This window comes from Syngnathus acus, chromosome 21 (genome assembly GCF_901709675.1).
Source record: "Syngnathus acus chromosome 21, fSynAcu1.2, whole genome shotgun sequence".
NCBI lineage: Eukaryota > Metazoa > Chordata > Actinopteri > Syngnathiformes > Syngnathidae > Syngnathus > Syngnathus acus.
The window spans coordinates 13,946,390-13,969,306 of record NC_051105.1 but is presented as its reverse complement, the minus strand read 5'-3'; the positions used below and the strand labels follow the sequence as shown (position 1 = coordinate 13,969,306).

The 22,917-nt window shown below is 47.6% G+C and overlaps 1 protein-coding gene across 6 annotated transcripts in view; it reads right to left on the bottom strand.

The window, feature by feature from the left end:
- Positions 1-22,917, bottom strand: part of itgb2 (integrin, beta 2) — a 134,358-nt gene that overhangs the window by 51,384 nt on the left and 60,057 nt on the right. For 5 of the 6 annotated variants that reach the window (XM_037280633.1, XM_037280635.1, XM_037280630.1 and 2 more), the window contains 5 exons: positions 10,031-10,189; positions 3,672-3,767; positions 3,489-3,578; positions 3,248-3,385; positions 2,148-2,338 (listed from right to left, as the gene is read on the bottom strand). In XM_037280633.1, the coding sequence (XP_037136528.1) occupies positions 2,148-2,338; positions 3,248-3,385; positions 3,489-3,578; positions 3,672-3,767; positions 10,031-10,189 (674 nt within the window). The remainder of the gene's footprint in view (positions 1-2,147; positions 2,339-3,247; positions 3,386-3,488; positions 3,579-3,671; positions 3,768-10,030; positions 10,190-22,917) is intronic. The other variant, XM_037280634.1, reaches the window with a different exon arrangement.

The following is a 22,917-nucleotide window of genomic DNA, read 5'->3' as shown; positions in this document are numbered from 1 at the left end:
GCATAAAAGCGACAACGAAAGAGAGACTGAGAAAGTGTGTGGCGAAGTATATCTGATGCTATTGCAATCCGACACTGAGTAGGAAGACTTCGATGGTTTCAGTGCACAGGAGGAAGATGAAAACGGCTCTCACTGACTTTTACTGGTATTTTATTTTACCCAGCCCTGTTAGTGCTGTGCTACCATGTTGCTGCTTTGTTAGCGCCGCGTTTCAGTGACTTTTACCGTTGCTTTAAAAAATACCTGAATAATAAAAATGGATAAATGATGATCACAATGAAGTATAAGGTCTCCTTTGTAATGTATACTTCTTGTAGCATGCAATGCTCCCCAAAAAGTGGAGCTCCTTTGCATCGAGGTTTATGCAAAGAGTTCACATAATTATATCATTGTTTTTTAGTGAAGTGAATGAGTGTTCCGTCTATACGATTGGTCTTTGAACACACCTCGTGTCAACGGCAGAATGCGAATGAACTTAAAGAAATAAAATGAAATAAACCCTTTCTAAAACAGAAAATTGACAGACGCAAACGTGTGTTCTTCATGTTTTTATTGAAAACAACCTAGTGCTGTCGCCGTGCGGCATCGGTTTTTCGCTTTCCACCGCTTTCCAAACAAGGCATGCGCGCTCCCGCGGCAGGGTAAACAAAACTTCACGGGGGAACCTATGTACTTTGGCACAACACCTGTTGGACGACGCAATATAATGTGCGGCGTAATAACGTACTTTCTCTCGCTGCTTTGAATGACGGCTCCAGCCGGCGGAACCCCAGACGCCGACCAAAACGAGATTGGGTCAACCACTGCTCTCCATGACACGTGGGTAAAAGCTACGCAAAAGGATTACTTTATTGATATGCCATTGACGATTTAAGAGTCATTGGTGTAATAGGGTTCATTGTCAAAGGATTGGTCACTGTTTTAAACCCCTCACTGTTTTTTGTTTTTTATCTCACTATTTATACGACCTTGACATTGATCAAATTGTATGGCACTTTTATATTGGTTGCCAGCCAATCGCAGGGCACACAGAGATGAACAACCATTCGCACTTGCACTGATACCTATGGGCAATTTGGAGTGCTCATTCGACCTACCAAGCATGTTTTTGGGGTGGGAGGAAACCAGAGTTCCTGGGGGAAATCAGCGCTGGCACGGGTAGAGCATGCAAACTCTACACAGAGAGGGCCGGAGGTGGAATCAAACCCATAATCTCTGAACTGTGAGGTGGACATGGTAACCAGTGTGCCAGTGCTTTTTTTTTTTTATGTTTAAATTATTTGTTTTTTTTGTTTAAATTATTGTCTCAATTCCTGCCTTGTGTTAAGTGCCTCCTGGTAAATAAATTCCCAAACATATTTTCAGCCTCCTCCAGTTTGTTCTGGAAACTCGTGTTACCTAGCTTGAGCTGCCTTTTAAACACCTACAATTGCCTGTTACAGTAAAACCGTTATTTTGTTGTTGTTGTTGCTTTTAAAAAAAAAAAAATTCTGTAAGTGTTTCATGACCATGTTTCTCATCGGATTTGTCTGTCATCTGTACAGGTTAATGAACCCAAATTGGTGCCACTGACAAAAATCTATGGACATTTTGTTAGAGCCCTATATGGAGAATGCTTTCTGTAAAACAAGCTGGACTTCATTCCAGCTGCTGAGGGTGGACCACACAGATTATAAGGTTTAAGGGGCAAGTCTTTTCCCCACACAGGGTCAGTTTGCTTAGTTATTTTTTTCTCAATACAGAAAAACACGTTAAACACTGCATTTTATGTTTACTTGTGTTAGCCTATTCTGATATACATGTATATTTGTTTGATGATCTTAAATATTAAAGTGGGGAAACTGCAAATAAAATACAAATTTGAGGAAAAAGGGCAAATACTTTGAACAAATTTGGAGTGCAGTGTAATGAGAGAAATGCTTCTCTGCATCCCTCCACTGTAATATGCTCACGAGAAAGGCACGAACCACCTCTGTTGCACAGTACCAAATCCGTGTCCAATGAGCAAGATATATATTGCTTGTGTATGCATGTGTTTTCTGGTTCTCTTTGTAGTATAATGAATATATTTGAATTAAAACTGGATTGTCCTTTGTTGACAGACAAATAAATGATAAATATGTGATAAATGAAAGGATAAAGCTTACCTGCAAATACCACAGTTTATTCTTCCTTTGCCATTACAAAATTGTGGGCTACTTTCGCTTGGATCTCTACACTGACACTCACAGCTTGTAGATAAGGTCACCATCAATGTGTCTTTAATACCAAGTGGTCTGATAGTGAATGTCTTGTTCTCCATGCATGAGTCTGCTGTTACTGACACATCAAAAGAAATCTGTGGGGAACATTTTAAGAGTCATTCTGAGAAAAGAGCCTTAAAAAATGTCAGTTAATCATTTCATTAAACATGAATTATTCTCACAATTAAAACATTTCCAGCGTGTAGAGAGGAGAGAGGAGAGAGAGAGTTTTGAGAAGAGAAATTTTGTGTAGTTAAGATTGGCAATGGGAAAATTTAAAAGAGGTTTGAGCAGCTGATCAATGTGTACAGATATAACTCTCTTTTTGCTGCAGTCTCTCATTTTCATGTGCTGCCTCAACTTTGTGGTTGTCGCAACCTTGTGAACGCTTCCTGCAGTGTCTTCGCTTAAGCCGTCAGTCAATGACTAATTTACAATGAGGCTCTGTCAATTTGCAATTGATAATCACGTGTGGGCACTTTTAAGTGAACGTGAGAATAATGGCTCTTAATACATTACTTTTGAAGGCCCAATATACATCAGTCCTTATGATGGCCAGTGTTTGATTCTAAGCATTGATTTTGCGGGACGCATTAATTGAGCTTCAAGCGCTGTACGTGCATGGGATGGTTGGTCAACCTAATCCAGGTTCAGGTCCTAAAAGAAACAGGTAGCCATGCAGTGCCTGTTATAGTGTTCAGAAATAAGAGAACAAATGAAGAAACAACAAAAAAAATAAATCACCACGTTTTCTCAAAAACTGAATTTAAGTGCATTATCACATCCTATGCCTATTGCAGAGAAGTGGCGGTTACAATTGCTTTGTAATGTTGAGGAAAATCACAATAATAAAAGACTGAAAATATGTAATAACTACGCTCTCCGTACTTCCAAAATCCCATATGCACCCCTGGTACAATACAGTCCCGTACCATACAGTACCATAAATTTTCATTGTATTTTATATAATATAACCAAGCTTTAGAACACTACAAAAAACTGACCTTCTGTCCCACATGAACATTGTCACAAACGCCTTTATTGTTCCCTTCTTGTTTTGCATTATCACAGCGTGGAGTGTAGACAACTCTTACATTTTCAGGGAGAGTATCATGAGTTAGGGTAACTTTGGAGGACAATCTCTGCAAATACAATTGTTTTGAAGGATTATGCAAGACTCCAATGCAGAAATGAAAATTACAATTGGTTTTTGAAAACTGAAAATAGTTATAGTTCAAGACTTACATTATATGCTTTTTCAATCAATTGAACAACATTTCCAGAATCTTGTGACAGAACTCCCACCTCAGATTTCGGAATCATTCTAGACAGTTGCTTTAATAAAATGGGAAATATGGTTAAAAATCATTCAACACCCCACCACACTATATAGATAGAAAGATACAGATACTGATAAGAAGATTTTACCTTGTACGTGTCTTCCACATCTTGTGTCACAGCAAATATTGGTTGGATATGTTCTTTTTCCAACTGCATGGCTACTTGTCCAACAGAGGGGTAGTCCTTCACATTAATATAGTGAAACATTTACACGCATAAGTTTATGCATTTACACGCATAATGCAGTAACATCATATTCATCATGTAATTAGTAATTACAGTTTACTGTATTGCTATTACATGCTGTATTTCAATTAAAGGGCTGCTGCGTGGCATATGATGTTAGCACTATTGCACAGCAAGAAAGTTTAATTTATGACTGTATTGTGTGGAAATTGTACGTTTATTTTTTTTATATGTGCTTGATTTTTTTACCCCTCCATGAGTCATCACCTTACCACAGGGGTGGGCAAACATTTTGACTCGCGGGCCGAACTGGGTTCTAAATTTGGACCGGAGGGCCGAACCAGGAGCAGATGGACGTAGTGTTTGTGTGAAGTAATATAAGCGACCTGTAAAGGTCATTGCATAAAAGATTTTGGCCTTTAGTAGGTAGTAAAGCATGGATATTCCAAACAAGTTTTTTGAAAACAAATGCATTTATTAACAGCATTAAAAAAAAAAAATCACTAAAAAACTGCTATCAGTGATTCTCATAAAATACGACACTATTATTATGAATAACAGTCTCCATCACTTCAGTGCCTGCAGGTCAGATTAATGAAAAATGTTTATCTTATGAGATCACATCAAACAGCAAACATTCTGACCAAATATATCATCTTGAAGAATCGGTGAAAGCATACATCCAAATAAAGTAATCAAAATGGCAACACGGTGAGGGGTCTCTGAACATCAGAGCAGAGTTTTAACTCACAAACACCTGGTAACAGAGGTGAGGAAATGGGAAACACTTCCTTAAAGTAAGCCTTAAGAACTTTACAGGTTAAGATTAGTCGCAAACAGGTGGTGCATCAATGTCCTTGAGCATCCTGCATTGTTTGAAAATGAGAATGGTCGCTAGTTTCAATCCCTGCTATGTGTACAAATCATATTCAAAATGCATTTTTTTACAACAAACTTGAGAGCCTCCCCTTCATTTTCAGTGGGAACAGTGTTGTTGGTCTCCCTTTTTTGCTAGTGCATCATAGTCTGGAGTAAAATTTGTTGTGGCAATTCTTAGGAGAGATCCGTTTACCTCGATCTGTGACGGGTTGATGTGGCTGAACGTCACGTCGCGTACGTCGAGCCAAATTGGCCACTCTTTTAACATTCGGCACTCACTTCTTTTCTTCGGGCCACTCATTTTAATGGAAGGATTCCAGGGGAAGGTTTGTGGGTGGCTTTAGCGTAAAACTGTATCTGAAAGCTCAGCGAGCGAATTACAAGAATGCTGTCGTCACAGCCCACGCTCTAAATTCGGGACTGATACAAATAGAGCGCGAGTGCGGGACACGCAGCGCTGGGATGACAAGTCCTGAATGGAGGGAAGAGGAGCCCCGATGATCCTCTCTGCTGTCCTCACCACTCTCCTCAGGTTCTACCAATCGGAGGCGCTGCAACCTCCACACCACACCGAGAGACAGCTTGTCAGAATGCTCTCTATGGTGCTTCGGTAGAACGTCCTCATGATGGGTGGGGGCAGGTGGGCTCTTCTCATCCTCCGCAGGAAGTACAAGCGCTTCTGTGGCCTCTTGACCAGTGTTGTGGTGTTCACAGACCAGGTGAGGTCGTCTGTGATGTGGACTCCCAGGAATTTAGTGCTGCTGACCACCTCCACAGCTGAGCTGTTGATGATCAGTGGAGCGTGGTGAGGCTGGTTCTTCCTGAAGTCGACGATGATCTCCTTCGTCTTCTCCACATTCAGGATCAGGCTATTTTCTCTGCACCAGCCCACCAACTGCTCCACCTCCTCTCTGTAGTCCAGGTCGTTGTTGTCCCTGATGAGGCCCACCACCGTTGTGTCGTCTGCAAACTTCACGATGTGATTGGTGGTGAACCTGGGGGCGCAGTCGTGTGTCATCAGGGTGAACAGCAGGGGGCTCAGGATGCAGCCCTGAGGGGAGCCTGTGCTGAGGGTGATGACATCTGAGGTGTTCTGTCCGACCCTGACTGACTGAGGTCTGTTGGTGAGGAAGTCTAGCAGCCAGTTCCGAAGGGGGGTGCTGAAGCCCAGGTGTTCCAGTTTTTCCACCAGATGTTGTGGAATGATGGTGTTAAACGCTGAGCTGAAGTCCAGGAACAGCAACCGCACGTGGGTGTTCCTCTCCTCCAGGTGAGCCAGGCTCAGGTGAAGAACGGAGGAGATGGCATCCTCAGTAGAGCGGTTCTGCCGGTAGGCAAACTGGAACGGATCGAATGTTGGGGGGAGTCTGGAGACGATGTGTTCTTTGAGCAGCCTTTCGAAGCACTTCATCATGATGGGAGTCAGTGCCACAGGTCTGTAGTCATTCAATGAGGTGATTTGAGGTTTCTTCGGCACCGGAATGATGGAGGCAGCCTTGAAGCATACTGGCACTTGGGCTTGGTCCAGCGAGATGTTAAAAATGTCTGTGATGACACCAGCCAGCTCGCCTGCACATTCCTTGAACACCCGCCCAGGTATGTTGTCGGGGCCTGGGGCCTTACGTGGGTTGACTCTTCTCAGAGTCTTCCACACGTCGGCTGAGTCAAGGCAGAGGGCCTCCTCTTCCTGGTGGGGAACAGTTTTAACTGCCGGAGTGCTGTTTAGTGCCTCAAAACGCACAAAGAAGTTATTTAGACCATTTAGGAAGTCAGCATCAACCTCACCCACCGGGGGGGAGGGTAAGTTGTAGTCCGTGATCGTCCGTATGCCTTGCCACATACTCCTGGTGTTATTGGCGTCGTGGAAAAAATCCTGAATTTTTCGACTGTGGCTTCGCTTCGCTAGCCTGATGGCACGGTTCAAGTTGGCTCTCGCTGTCCTCAGTGCCTCCTTGTCGCCAGACTTGAAGGCTGAGTTCCGTGCCCGTAGCGTATGACGTACCTCCTCAGTCATCCAGGGTCGTTGGTTGGCTCGGGTGATGATGTTCTTAGTGGTGCTGACGTCCTCGGAGCATTTGTTGATGTAGGCTGACACAGTCATGGCGTACTCATCAATGTCGATCTGATTGTCATATGTTGCTGCTGATTTGAACATGTCCCAGTCAGAGCACTCAAAGCAGTCCTGGAGTGCCTCCATGGCCCCCTCAGACCACACCCTCACCTGCTTCACTGTGGGTTTTGCTCTGATCAGCAGGGGCCTGTATGCAGGGATTAGCATAACAGATAGGTGGTCTGAAGAGCCGAGGTGGGGGCGGGGGGCTGCTCTGAATGCATCCTTTATATTGGTGTAAACCAAGTCCAGAGTGTTCTCTCCCCGAGTTGGAAAATCCACGTGTTGGTAAAAATGAGGGAGAATAGTCTTCATGTTAGCCTGGTTGAAGTCCCCAGCAATGATGAAAACACCCTCTGTGTGCGTGGATTGCAGCTCACTGATTGTCCAATAGAGAACACTCATGGCCTCTTTAGTATTAGCGCTAGGAGGCACATACACAGCCGTGATGCTAACAACAGTAAACTCTCTGGGCAGGTAGAAGGGTCTGCAGTTAACAGTCAAAAGCTCGATGTCCGAAGAGCAGAAGCTGGCGACAGATCTAGCATTTTTGCACCAGTTGTTGTTGATGTAGACACACAGCCCACCTCCTCGGGATTTACCGCTTAGCTCGCTGTTTCTGTCGGCGCGGAATGTAGCGAGCCCCTCCAGGCTAATGGCGTTGTCCGGTATTGATGAGTTCAGCCATGTCTCCGTCAGGATGAGAGCGCAGCAGTTTCTAACTTCCCTCTTTGAAGAGAGTTCCAGTTGTAGATGGACCATTTTATTATCCAGTGAGCGGACGTTGGAGAGGAAGATGGATGGAAGCGGCGGTTTGTAGGGGTTAGCTTTAAGCTTAGCCGTTAGCCCACCTCGACAGCCGCGCTTTCGCCGCCGGTCACACCGCCTACGCTTACTCCTCCTCCGGCGTGTGCTGCCCGGCGAGCCCGCTGCATCGTGAGCTTCTGGGGCTAGCGCCCTAAGCACTCCGAGGCTACGTAAACAGACTAGGGTAGTTGTGGCTACGAGTCCGAAAACACTTGATGACCGTACCTCCAGCAGGCGCTGGCGATCATACACTAATCTACTGGATGGATAAACTAAACTTTGTGTTGTTTGTAGTGTCCTAGGCGACATATTTTGTGAAAATACTCGTCGGTTGTTGAGAGCTGATGCGGCCGCGGCCAACTGGGGCGCCGCCATCTTGAAAAAAAAATGATGCGGTCAACATGGGACTGCACTATATCCTGCACCACCAGGACTCCCCAGGAACGTACGCCAGGATCCTGTTCGTGGACTTCAGCTCGGCGTTCAACACCATCGCTCCTGACATCCTCCAACAGAAGCTCATCCAGCTTGCGGTGCCTGCCTCCATCTGTCAGTGGATCACCAGCTTCCTGACCAACAGGAGACAGCGCGTCTGACAACCGGACCACCAATACTGGAGCCCCTCAGGGGTGCGTTCTCTCCCCACTGCTCTTCTCTCTCTACACCAGGGGTGTCCAAACCTTTTGCAAGGAGGGCCAGATTTGATAAAGTGAAGGGGCCCGGGGGCCAATAGTTTTTTCGGACATTTTTTAACTACAAAAATGTCATGCAAATACACACTGTTATAAAACAAATTTCACCGTCACAATTGTCTTTATTTTTCAAATGACAAAATAACCTTTCAGAAAATAATAGTTTGTGTCAGGTCTACAGGTCCATAACAGCAACAGTCTTAACATGGCCACTTCGTAGCTTGCTTTAGTAATATTTATTTTTGACTCACAGTCCCGTGTGAAGAATCGCTGTTGTGAAGCCAGTTCAGCTTGGAGCTGCTTCACTTTATCAGCGCGGTCACTCCCTGTTAGCTGGTCGTTTGTGTTCGCATGTTTAGTCTGATAGTGTCTCTTTAAGTTGAAATCCTTAAACAAGGCAACCGTCTCTTTACAAACTAACCTTTAGGACAATGTAGTATTGCTCCAAATGTTCGTTTAATTTCCTTTAGAGGTCCGTTTGCGCGTGTTAGCACGATCGCGAATTAGCATCTTTCCGCTAACTCGTTAGCCTGCCCAGTACTTCTTCTTTGCTGCGGGCCAATAAAAACTGGACCGCGGGCCGCTGTTGGCCCGCGGGCCGTAGTTTGGACACCCCTGCTCTACACCAATGATTTCTCCTCAGGTGACTCTCCTGTGAAGCTCCTGAAGTATGCAGACGACACCACTCTCATCGGACTGATCCAGGACGGTGATGAGACTGCGTACAGACAGGAGGTGGAGCAGCTAGTCCACTGGTGCAGCCAAAACCACCTGGAGCTGAACCCGCTCAAGACCGTGGCGATGACAGTGGACTTCAGGCGAGACCCTTCACCACCTTTACCCCTCACTATCCGCAGTAATACTATTCTCTCCACGGACACCTTCAAGTTCCTGGGAACCACAATCTCTCGGGACCTGAAATGGACCGGCCACATAGACTGAGGCTGTACTTCCTGAGACAGCTCAAGAAGTTCAACCTGCCCCGAGAGCTTCTGAAGACCTTCTACACTGCCATCATCCAGTCTGTCCTCTGCACCTCCATCACTGTCTGGTTTGGATCGGCCTCCAAACAAGACAAGCACAGACTGCAACGGACAATCAGGACTGCAGAAAAGATAATTGGAATCAACCTCCCATCTATCCAAGACTTGTACCTCTCCAGGACCAGGAAACGTGCAAGGAACATCTCTACGGACCCTTCTCACCCAGGTTGCAGTCTGTTTGAACTACTCCCCTCAGGACGGCGTTATAGAGCTCGGTACGCCAAAACCAGCAGACACAGAGACAGCTTCTTCCCCCAGGCTGTTGCTCTGATGAACTCACACCACTCTTAGAGTCTCAGAGTCATTACTGTGCAATAACATCCTGCTCTCCACACCTTTTTTGAATTTGTCTACACTGTTTGTACTTTGTGTCCTCTCTGCATCCATTGCAGCCTGGTCATCCTGGATAAGGGACCTTCCCATCTGTGGTCTCTTCTCAAGGTTTCTCAGTTCCCCTAGCTGGAGTTTTGAGTTCTCCCTTGCCCTCTTGGGAGTTTAAGATCAGGGGTTGTTTGAGAATATTTGCCATTTTTCACATGTCCTGAGTGTTGTTAGTCACCTAAATATTGAGCAGAGGCTGTGATTTACCGAAGTCAAATTCCTTGTTTGGCACGCTCAAACATGGCAAATAAAAACTCTTGAATCTTGAATACTTGATGCACAGCACTAAGTAGCTGTGACAAAGACCCTGGATATTGAATGCCCATCATCATGTGTGCCTGCACATACCATTTCATTGTTCTTGGTATAAAGAGTGTTGCTCATGTGGCACTGTTCATCATTTGGTTCCAGGATTCCAGCCAATTTTCCATCTCCAGCCATATGAAATCCATCATCAGTTGCAAGCACAAGCAGTCGAGTGCTACTGTTCCTCCAACCTATTTTGCCCTATGAACAAAATGTGTATTTTCAAAGCAGTTTTCAAATAAATTACAAGTTAACAATTTGTTTTTACAATTACAAGTAAATTACATTTAAAAGCCACTTTCAGTTAGCCTCTCTGCATCCTTCAAATATTTTTTTCATATAAATGTAATATACCGTTTTTTTCCATGTATAACGCGCAAAATTTAACTAATTTATTGTCCTAAAATCCGGGGTGCGCATTATACATGGGTACAATTTTTTTTTAATTTAAAAAAAAAAAAAAACTTTTTTTTTTTTTGTTTTTTTGAAGAAAATCATGGTATAACAATTTTTGAAGAAAATCTTGTCACGGATGGAGTGTGGAAAGGAAGAGGGCGACCAAGTGCAGCTTGAACCAGGGTTCATTGGAGGAACTCAAAACACAGACTTGGTAAACTAACATAACTCTCTAACAAAACCAACAACAGGACTGACCGACAAAGACGTGGAACAAAAAGACAGGGGGACATTACCAAAGACAGGAACAGAAACCTGTGTTATTGTCAAATATTACCGTTTTTTTTCCGTGTATAATGCGCCCCCATGTATAATACGCACCCTAAAAATGGCATGTTGATGCTGGAAAAAAGCCTGTACCCATGTATAATACGCACCCAATTTTTTTATTATTTTTTTTTTTTTGCTTTTTTTTTATTTATTTTTTTTAAGTCCCAATGATCGTCACACACGCAGGGAGGCAATGGGTCCCATTTTTATAGTCTTTGGTATGGTCTTAACTAGGCTGGATGTATTTTTTTTTTGTTGGCGTTGATTTCTCCGACTGCCCGTAAAGGCACCACCGCGATCAGATGAAAAGAGAGGAAAGTGACGTGCGGACATGTGAAAAAGGCGGCTCTGTATGGGAGAGACGTTGAAGAGGAATAAAAACACCCTTGGAAACCAAAACTTGCCCCTCGTCGTGACTCGGAGCCGCAACAAATGTTTCGGATTTGTGTAGGGTACATTGTGACAGCAAACGAGCAGGTGATCGAGCAAGCGTCTGATACGAGAGCATTGCGTTCGTATGGAGCGTGTTTGAAGTGAACAGCAGAGACGAAAGGAACATGGCAAAGTGTTGTGAAATAAAATATTACCTGTAATACGCATTTTGTTATTTGCTGATTGTATTAAACTATCACATTCATTGTCAGTCAAGAAGAGAAGAGGACTATTATCCCTTCTTTGACGAAATGACCAGAGCACAGTACAAACACACTATTGTCGGTCAGTCCTGTTGTTGGTTTTGTTGTACCATGATTTTCTTAAAAAAAAAAAAAAAAAAAAAAAAATTTAAAAAAAAAAAATTAAAAAAAATTTGTACCCATGTATAATGCGCACCCCAGATTTTAGGACAATAAATTAGTTAAATTTTGCGCATTATACACGGAAAAAAACGGTATTTGTTTTTTAATCTCCATCGCGGACTGGACGTCATACGGAGGCAGTATGACTGCGCATGCGCACTATGGATCCGATGCGAATAGTCCTCTTCTCTTCTTGACTGACAATGAATGTGATAGTTTAATACATACAATCAGCAAATAACAAAATACGTATTACAGGTAATATTTTATTTCACAACACTTTGCCTTGTTCCTTTCGTCTCTGCTGTTCACTTCAAACACGCTCCATACGAACGCAATGCTCTCGTATCAGACGCTTGCTCGATCACCTGCTCGTTTGCTGTCACAATGTACCCTACACAAATCCGAAACATTTGTTGCGGCTCCGAGTCACGACGAGGGGCAAGTTTTGGTTTCCAAGGGTGTTTTTATTCCTCTTCAACTTCTCTCCCATACAGAGCCGCCTTTTTCACATGTCCGCACGTCACTTTCCTCTCTTTTCATTTTAACCTAACTGATCGCGGTGGTGCCTTTATGGGCAGTCGGAGAAATCAACGCCAACAAAAAAAACACATCCAGCCTAGTTAAGACCATACCAAAGACTATAAAAATGGGACCCATTGCCTCCCTGCTTGGCACTCAGCATTAAGGGTTGGAATTGGGGGGTTAGATCACCAAATGATTCCCGAGCGCGGCGCCGCTGCTGCTCACTGCTCCCCTCTCCCCCAGGGGATGGATCAAAATCACACGGGGATGGGTCAAATGCAGAGGACAAATTTCACCACACCCAGATGCGTGTGTGACGATCATTGGGACTTAAAAAAAAAAAAAAAAAGTCAAAATTTGGGTGCGTATTATACATGGGTACAGGCTTTTGAAAAAAACGGTAATTAGGGTACCAACATAGCAAACCAGTTTTGCTGCCACACCCAAAAACATTTATTACACATAAGTGTGACAGTGAATTTGAATGGTCTACCGGTCAGTATTTGTTTACATTCTTTGAGTTTCATATTTCAAAACCTGATCGATGGGCTTCAAATTTAAGTAAAAGGGCAGCAGTCAGGATTTGTTTGTATGTGTGAAACTTTGTACAATTAACAAATATCTTTGCGCTTATGAAAGGTTTAGAAATTATTCTACTTTGACCAGATATGTTATGTTAAGTACATTTTCCCCTAGGTGTTTACCATGCCCCCTAAAGTTCTTACTTCAGATAACCTGAATTAGTACCACATTTGGAAAATTTGCAGCATCAATAGTGGTTGCAGTAAACAATACAAAAAGAAATAGCAAGCAAGGTGGGCACAGAAATGTAGATCACCCAGTGTATGTGCTCAAGCATATCAACAACATATACATGAACACATACACACTGCAGCGGGAAGAGTGATTCAAACCAGTGCCTCACAAATGACCAAGACCGATTCCAGTGTCAGTGTCACAGCTACAACTCAAGCAGTAAACAAGCAGCAGGTTTATGTCCCAGAGGTCTCTCTCATGTCAGCGCCACAAGCTTGTCCATCTTCCTAGGGATAGATCTAACGTTCCACATGATGACAGACGTGAGGATGGCTTGTCTCCTCCTTTGCACAATGCTTTGTCCGAGCACGATATTCGCTCATCTCATCCTCTTCAGCTCACTGTTGGGTCACGCTTCGGTAGTTGTCGATATGTTATCACAGAGCTGATCCCCACTATACTAAACAGGAACCCTGAATCCAAGCCAGTACAAATTGTAGGGCAAGAGCTCCAGACTGCCCATTTTTTTGGAATTTTGTCCCAAGAATAAAAGACGTTGGGAGTAAAAGTGCTTGCACATGTGTGACCAGTGAATCTACCGATCTTTTTTTAGTTAAACAATTTTTTGCTTGCTGACAAATTTCTGCTCCACACTTCTCTTCAAAAGAGTTTGGTTCCTGAAACAACAGCGGGACAAACAGGAGGATGTAATGATGCAAGGAAGAAATGTGAGACGCACATGCTGGGATAGAAGGCTGAAAGACGAAGGGACATGAATCGGGTTAGCCTCATGTTGCTTGCTTCATCTAGCACGATCGACGTTAGCCTTAAATGAATTCAGAACTTTATTCATCACAGAATTCTAAGGTCAAGGCACGGCAACACCAAGGCACCTTGCGGTAGTGTGTCATATTGTAACACTTCACTCTGAATACGTCATACGGATGGTCATATTGAAGCATAGCTAACTATCAGTAGCATGAAATGTAAAATAACAATAGCTACTTTGGGCTTGTGAATCGTCCGTGTTCAGCAAATAGTTTTTTTATTTTTAATTATTTATTATTTTTAAACGGTCATTTATATAGTCACATCTCATTCTCTTCCGCTTATCCAAGGTCGGGTCACAGGAGCAGCCACCCGGGCATGGGAGGTTCAGCAAGGCCATGGAGAATGAATTCCGGATGGCTTCGAGGAAATTCTGGTCCACAATCCGGCGTCTCAGGAGGGGGAAGCAGTGCACCGTTAACACTGTTTACAGCGGAGACGGTGTGCTGCTGACCTTGACTCGGGACATCATGAGTCGGTGGGGAGAATACTTCGAAGACCTCCTCAATACCACCGACACGCCTTTCATTGCGGAAGCAGGGCCTGGAAAATCTGTGATGGACTCTTCAATCTCTGGGGTCAAAGTCACCGTGGTAGTTAAAAAGCTCCTCAGAGGCAAGACCCCGGGGGTGGATGAGTTCCGCCCGGAGTTCTTAAAGGCTCTGGATGTTGTGGGGCTGTCCTGGCTGACACGCCTCTACAACATTGCGTGGACATCGGGGTCAGTGCCCCTGGATTGGCAGGTTGGTGTGGTGGTCCCGCTTTTTAAGAAAGGGGACCGGAGGGTGTATTCCAACTACAGAGGAATCACACTCCTCAGCCTCCCTGGTAAGGTCTATTCAGGGCTGCTGGAGAGGAGGGTCTGTCGGGAGGTCAAATCCCGGATTCAGGAGGAGCAGTGTGGTTTTCGTCCTGGCTGTGGAACAGGAGGAGCAGTGTGGTTTTCGTCCTGGCCGTGGAACAGTGGACCAGCTCAATACCCTCTGCAGGATCCTCGAGTGTGCAGGGGAGTTCGCTCAACCAGTCCACATGTGTTTTGTGGAACTGGAGAAGGCGTTTGACCGTGTCCCTCGGGGAGTTCTGTGGGGGGTGCTTCGGGAGTACGGGATGCAGAACCAACTGATAAGGGCAGTTTGGTCCCCGTATCATCGACGCCAGAATTTGGTTCTTATTCCCGGCAGTAAGTCGGATTCGTTCCCTGTGAGGGTTGCCCTTTGTCACCGATTCTGTTTGTAACTTTTATGGACTGAATTTTTAGGCGCAGCCGAGGCGTTGAAGGTGTCCGGTCTAGTGACCTCAGCATTGCATTTCTGCTTTTTGCAGACGATGTGGTGCTGTTGGCTTCTTCAGGCCGTGATCTCCAGCTCTCATTGGAGCGGTTCGCAGCTGAGTGTGAAGCGGTAGGGATGAAAGTCAACACCTCCAAATCTGAGACCATAGTCCTCAGTCGGAAAATGGTGGAAGGCCCTCTCTGGATCAGGGATCTCAAGTGCCAGCCTGCCCCAAGTGGAGGAATTCAAGTGTCTTGCTCACAAGCGAGGGTAGGATAGAGCATGAGATCGACAGGCGGATCGGTGCAGTGTCTGACTTGCAGGCGCTGAAGTGTTGGAAACTGATATTAATAATAAGTGTCGTATTTAATGAGAATCACTGATAGCAGTTTTTTGGTGAAATATATTTTTAATGCTCTTAATAAATGCATTTGTTTTCAAAAAATGTTTTTGAATATCCATGCTTTACTACCTACTAAAGGCCAAACCTTTTATGCAATGACCTTTACATGTCGTTTATATTACTTCACACAAACACGACATCCATCTGCTCCTGGTTTGGCCCCCCGGTCAAAATGTAGAACCCAATTCGGCCCGCAAGTCAAAAGGTTTGCCCACCCCTGCCATACACCCAGAGAACTCCTCAGAAGATACCCTGGGGTGCACGGTCAAATACCTTTTTCAACTCCACAAAATACATGATGACTCGGTGGGCGAACTCCCATGCACCTTTGAGGAAGGGGGGACAAAAACTGAATATGAAATTTGACCTCCCGACGTGCCCTCTCCAGCCCCTCTGCACAGACCTTACCAGTGAGGCTGAGGTGTGTGATCCCTCTATAGTTGGAACACACCCACCGGGCCCCTTTCTTATAAAGAGGAACCACCACCCCGGTCTGTCAATCAAAGGGCGCTGTCTGTGATCTCCCTGCGACGTAGAGGTGCGTGAACCAGAACAAACCTAAAACATCCAGAGCATTTAGGGACTCAAAGTGAGGCGCGTTGGTGGAATTGCAGAGAAATTTAAAGTATTCTCCACATCGTCGCACAGCTTCTCAAGTGGAGGTAAGCAACTTCCCCCTTCTGGGAGGCCAGAATTTCTTCAAAGCCTTCCAGAAGTTGCTTTCCATGTGCTCAACAAACTCCTCCCACATGAGTTTTTGCATCGGCGACTGCCTAAGCTGCTTGGACTCATCATCAGCGTCGGGTCCCACAGACCAAAAAGACCCGAAATAATTCTTCTTCTTCAGCTTGACGGCATCCCTTACCACCAGTGTCCACCAGCTGGATTTTGCCAGATGTTCCCAGCAAACCGTCGCAATATGTTTGGGTCGAACAGTTCACAGTGCGTTTCCCTCACCATCGGAACCAGCATCCTACTAGGTGCTGATCAGTTGACAGCTCCACCCCTCTTTTCACCCGTGTCCAAAACACGCAGCCGCAAAGTCAATGACACAATAATATGTCAATCATCGAACTGTGGCCTTGGGTGTCCTGATGCCAAGTGCACACATGGACACCCTTGTGTTTGAACATGGTGTTCGTTATGAGCAATCTGTGATGAGCACAGAAGTCCAGTAGCAAAACATCACCCAGTTTCTGATCGGGGACACGGTTCCTCCCAATCACGCCAATCCAGGTCTCACTGTCATTGTCCACATGAGCAATGAAACTCTCCAACAGGTTTAGGGAGGCCCCAGCAGAAGCGCTCTCCACCCAAAGGCTGATAGTGGTAACCTCCACTTGGAGGAACCCCAACGTACAGTCGCCAAGCCTTGGGTCAATAAGTATCAAATGGGGACCCCATGGAAATGGCGACTCATGTCCTTTCAGGTGAGCCCAGCCGGGCCCCATTTGTGCAGGCCCCTCTCCCAGGCGCTCACCAACGAGCTCCACTGGGGTGGCATGGAAGTTTGCCCAATCTATCTAAATGTGTTTTGTGGGCTTGGAGGTGGGGGTCGATTGTGTCCACTGGGAGATCTTGTGGTGGGATGCTCCAAAAGTACAGCATACCGGATTCCCTAGTATTGGCTGTTAGGTCCCGTACTACCAGTGTCACAGTTTACTCCACATTGCCTGCTGTACGTCAGATTTGTTTCCAGTGACTGCTGGATTCCTCCAAGGCTGCCCTTTGTCAAGGATTTTGTTCCTAACTTTTATAGAATGAATTTGTGTACACAGCCAAGGTGATGAAGGTGTTGGTAATCATCATGATGGCGCCGCGGATGGCAGCCACGGTGAGTCGCTCTCTGTTTATTTGTCTTATTTTGTGTGTTTTCTGTGTCCTCTGCTGTCCATCCCGGATCACTTTTACTAGAGAAGCGCTGTTAAACATCGGACAGTCTTCTTCTGGTATTTTCTCTCCTGTTCTCTTCGATTCAGACTGTTTGTCGGAGATTCTAGCCGGAGCGGCGGTGCTGTACAAGCTAGCACGACGACGGCGGCGCGGAAAACGAGCGGGAGCACTCGTAAGGCTGAGGCAGAGAGGGTTCCGTTCTGCCCTACCGTCAATTCATCTGGCGAATGTCCGCTCCCTGGCGAACAAGATGGACGAACTGCTGCTCCTCACTTCAAGGAACACGGACTTCAGCAGATCCGCCGCGCTGTGCTTTGTGGAAACGTGGCTCAGCGAACGAACGCCCCACCACGCCGTGGAGCTAGCGGGCTTCAGGCTAACGCGAGCAGATCGCAGCGCGGAGCTCTCCGGAAAATCAAAGGGAGGTGGTCTCTGTTTCTACATTAATGAATGTTGGTGTACTGATGTCACGGTGTTGAACGAGTTTTGCAGCCCTCTCCTAGAAACACTTTTCATAAACTGCCGGCCATTCTATTCACCACGGGAGTTCTCCTCGATCGTCATGGCGGCTGTTTACATCCCACCACACGCACGTGCGAGTGAAGCCACGCAGATGCTGGCTGACCAGGTAACAGACATGGAGAAACTTCTACCAAACTCACTAATCATTGTTCTGGGTGATCTTAACAGGGCGAACCTCGCACACGAACTCCCCAGATACAGACAGCACGTAACGTGTCCCACCAGAGGGGCACAGACTCTGGACCACTGCTACACCGTGATCAAGGATGCGTACCACTCTGCGGCTCGTGCAGCTTTAGGACTCTCGGACCACTGTCTAGTTCATCTGATCCCGGCCTACAGGCAGAAACTAAAAACTTCTAAGCCTGTGGTGAGGGCTGTGAGGAAGTGGACAGTGGAGTCAAGGCAGGACCTCCAAGCCTGCTTTGACTGCACCGATTGGGGAGCTTTCGAAGCTGCAACTTCAGACTTGCATGAACTCACTGACACTGTCACATCATACATCAGTTTTTGTGAGGATCTGTGTGTGCAGACTAAGACCTTCTGCACGTACAACAACGACAAACCTTGGTTTACACCGAACCTCAGGAGGCTGCGCAAAGTCAAGGAGGAGGCCTACAGGAGCGGCGACCGCGACCTGTTCAGGCAGACCAGAAACACACTGAACCGAGAGGTCAGGAAAGCCAAGAGGTGTTACGGGGAGAACCTGAAGAGACACCTCTCTGCCAATCCTGATCCCTCAACAGTGTGGAAAGGTCTGCAGAGCATCACGGGCTACAAGAAACGAACCCCCCGTCCTGTGGAGAGCCCAAGGCTTGCTAACCAGCTGAATAAGTTCTACTGCAGGTTTGATCGGTCCTCCCACACAACGGGACTTCCTGCAGCACAATCTACATACTCACCTCGCCCCACAACTGCTCTGTCCACACCTCTATCATCGTTGTCACCCACTCTCTCTCTTGCAGAGGCCGCGCCCGCACTCCAGGTCCGCGAGGAGGAAGTGCGCCAGATGTTCCGGAGACAAAAAACCAGGAAGGCACCGGGCCCAGACGGCGTGTCACCTTCCTGCTTGAAAGTCTGCGCTGAACAGCTGGCGCCCACCTTTGCACGGATCTTCAACCGTTCTCTGGAGCTGTGTGAGGTGCCCTCGTGCTTCAAGAGCTCCACCATCGTTCCAGTGGCCAAGAAGCCCGCCATCACAGGTTTGAATGACTATAGACCCGTCGCACTGACAACTGTGGTCATGAAATCTTTCGAGAGGTTAGTGGTGAACCACCTGAAGGAGGTCACGGGCCCCCTGCTTGACCCCCTCCAGTTTGCCTACCGGGCAAACAGGTCAGTGGATGATGCGGTCAACATGGGACTGCACTACATCCTGCACCACCTGGACACCCCAGGAACGTACGCCAGGATCCTCTTCGTGGACTTCAGCTCGGCGTTCAACACCATCGCTCCTGACATCCTCCAACAGAAGCTCATCCAGCTTGCGGTGCCTGCCCCCACCTGTCAGTGGATCACCAGCTTCCTGACCAACAGGAGACAGCGTGTGAGGCTGGGGGGCATCACATCTGACACCCGGACCACCAATACTGGAGCCCCTCAGGGGTGCGTCCTCTCCCCACTGCTCTTCTCTCTCTACACCAATGATTTCTCCTCAGATGACTCTCCTGTGAAGCTCCTGAAGTATGCAGACGACACCACTCTCATCGGACTGATCCAGGACGGTGATGAGACTGCGTACAGACAGGAGGTGGAGCGGCTGGTCCATCTGGAGCTGAACCCGCTCAAGACCGTGGAGATGACAGTGGATTTCAGGCGAGACCCTTCACCACTTTTACCCCTCACTATCCGCAGTAATACTATTCTCTCCACAGACACCTTCAAGTTCTTGGGAACCACAATCTCTCGGGACCTGAAATGGACCGGCCACATAGACTCTGTCCGGAAGAAGGCCCAGCAGAGGCTGTACTTCCTGAGACAGCTCAAGAAGTTCAACCTGCCGCGAGAGCTTCTGAAGACCTTCTACACTGCCATCATCCAGTCTGTCCTCTGCACCTCCATCACTGTCTGGTTTGGATCAGCCTCCAAACAAGACAAGCACAGACTGCAACGGACAATCAGGACTGCAGAAAAGATCATTGGAATCAACCTCCAATCTATCTAAGACTTGTACCTGTCCAGGACCAGGAAACGTGCAAGGAACATCTCTACAGACCCTTCACACCCAGGTTGCAGTCTGTTTGAACTACTCCCCTCCGGACGGCGTTATAGAGCTCGGTACGCCAAAACCAGCAGACACCGAGACAGCTTCTTCCCCCAGGCTGTTGCTCTGATGAACTCACACCACTCATAGAGTCTCAGAGGTATTACTGTGCAATAACATCCTGCTCTTCACACCTTTAGAATATGTCTACACTGCGGTGTCCCCCAGGGGTCGGTATTGAGCCCCAAACTGTTCAATCTTTACATCATTGACCTATGTAATGTTTCAAAGTTATTAAAAAATTTAGTTTTTGCTGACGATACAAATATGTTTTGCTAAGAGGAAAATTTAAAATAACTTTTAAATTTGATTAATATGGAAATGAAAAAAGTTTGACGCTAATAAATTAACACCTAATTTGAGTAAAACCAAACTCATGATTTTTGGTTAACGTCGCAAACTAACTGATGTTGAAGTACAAATAGATGGAACCATAATTGAAAGAATGTCATGCGCAGGCGCCACCGGCCACTCGACCACGCCCCCCTTGTCGCCGAAATCACCGTCACCTGGCACGGGCTCATTGAGAGCGCTATATCAGCGCAGCCAGCGGAACACTCTCCGTCAGCTTGTCTCGTGATGGCCGTGTGCACACTGGTCCAAGAAAGCTGGACTCCCCGATTCATTCCGACTCGATTCTTGACCTGTTTGCCTTGTCCGACCTGCTCCCCAGTCAGCCGCTATCCTCTTTAGAGCAATCCTGGCTGCGATCTGCTCTCGCCAGTGAGAAGTCCCACCGATCACTCCAGCCATCCACGCCCGACAAACCCGGCTTCGCCCGTACACCGCTCCAGCCCTCCACCGATCCCCTTCCCCTTGACAATAAACTCTGTGTCATCACCGCACTTGGCTGTACTGTCCGTTCGTTACAGTACAAGCTGACCAGCACCATGCAGCCAGCGAGCGACCCGGACACATTGTCCCGACTGGAGCGGGCAGAGACCGCTGTTAGCAGCCTGTCGGCCGATCTACGGACCCTCATCGAGATGGGCCAACAACAGTAACAACAGCTGCAGCAACAGCAGCGGCAGATCGAGCTGCAACAGCGGGAGATGACCCAGGTACTTGGCACCCTTCAAGAGCTGGCAACCCAGCATGCAACCCGTCATCCGTCCTCGGCCCCGCCCACGCCCAGTCCCACGCACACGGCCCGGCCAGCCCCAGAGGCTAGGAGACTCGTGGTCGTGCCAGAGCCCCGCCTTGGCAACATTGAGAAGTTCAGCGGCGATCCCAAGCACGTCCGGGCTTTTGTAACCAACTGCCGCATCATGTTTGGTCTCCAGCCAGTTACCTTTGTGTCCGAACCAGCCAAGGTGGGGTTCATTGTTGAGCCACCTCACGGGCGAGGCGCAATTGTGGGGATTGGCCGAGTACGAGAGGGGGGCCCCGGCATGGGACAGTTTCCACGACTTCGCAGAGGAATTACTCCGCCTGTTTGACCTGGGCTCCGCCGCCGAAGACGCAGCCGAGGAGTTGGCGACGTTGTGCCAGGGAAGCTGGTCGGTAGCCGAATACACCCTCAAGTTCCAGACATTGGCCGGAAGTAGCCGCTGGAACACCCCGGCCCTGGTAAGCACCTTCCTCCACGGCCTCAGGCCTCGACCTTCTGACCATGTGGTGCAGGGACAAAAACCTCCTGCTGAACGTCAGCAAGACCAAGGAGATTGTTGTTGATCTCTGGAAGGGTCACACCCAACACCTGCCACTGACCATCGACGGTGCTGTGGTGGAGCGAGTGAGCAGCACCAGATTCCTGGGGGTGCAGATGAGTGAAGACCTTTCCTGGACCACCAACACTGCATCACCGGCGAAGAAAGCTCAGCGCCGCCTGTACTTCCTACGGAAACTCAGGCAAGTAAGTGCTCCACCAACCATCACGACAGCCGTCTGCTCAACGATCTCAATCGCTTCTTTGCTCGCTTCGACGCTCAGAACAGCACTTGCCCGCTGAAGGCCCCTCCTCCTCCACAAGAGCAGCCCCTGTGCCTCCCTGCTCATAGCGTGAGGAGGGCGCTTGCCGCTATCAACACTCGTAAGGCGGGGCGCCCTGACAACATCCCGGGTCGAGCGCTGAAGGACTGCGCTGGGGAGCTGACGGGTGTCTTCACGGACATCTTCAACATTTCCCTGCAGCAAGCCGTCGTCCCTTCGTGTTTCAAGGCTGCCACCATCGTACCTGTGCCGAAGAAACCTGCCCCGTCCTGCTTCAATGACTACCGCCCCGTGGCACTGACGCCCATCATCATGAAGTGCTTTGAGCGGCTTGTCATGGAGCACATCAGATCCATTCTACCCCCCACCATAGACCCCTTCCAGTTTGCGTACCGAGCCAAACGGTCCTCTGAGGATGCCATCTGCTCGGCCCTCCACTCGGCCCTCATCCACCTGGAGAGTAGGGACTCGTATGTGAGATTGCTGTTTGTGGACTTCAGTTCTGCCTTCAACACCATTGTGCCACAACGACTCATCAGCAAACTCGCCAGGCTGGGCCTCAGTACCTACCTCTGCAACTGGCTACTAGACTTCCTCAGAGACCTCAGGTGGTACGTGTTGGCGACAAGATCTCCGCCAGCATCACGCTGAGCACGGGGGCCCCCCAAGGCTGCGTGCTCAGTCCGCTGCTCTTCACCCTGCTGACTGCGCTGCAACCTACAGCGCCAACCGCATGGTGAAATTTGCTGACGACACGACTCTGGTGGGTCTCATCACCAAGGGCGACGAGACTCAATACAGGTTGGAGGTTGACCTTCTGACCACGTGGTGCAAGGACAACAACCTCCTGCTGAACGTCAACAAGACCAAGGAGATTGTTGTTGACTTCCGGAAGGGTCACACCCGGCACCTGCCGCTGACCATCTACGGTGCTGTGGAGGAGAGAGTGAGCAGCACCAGGTTCCTGGGGGTGCACATCAGTGAGGATCTCTCCTGGTCCACCAACACCGCAT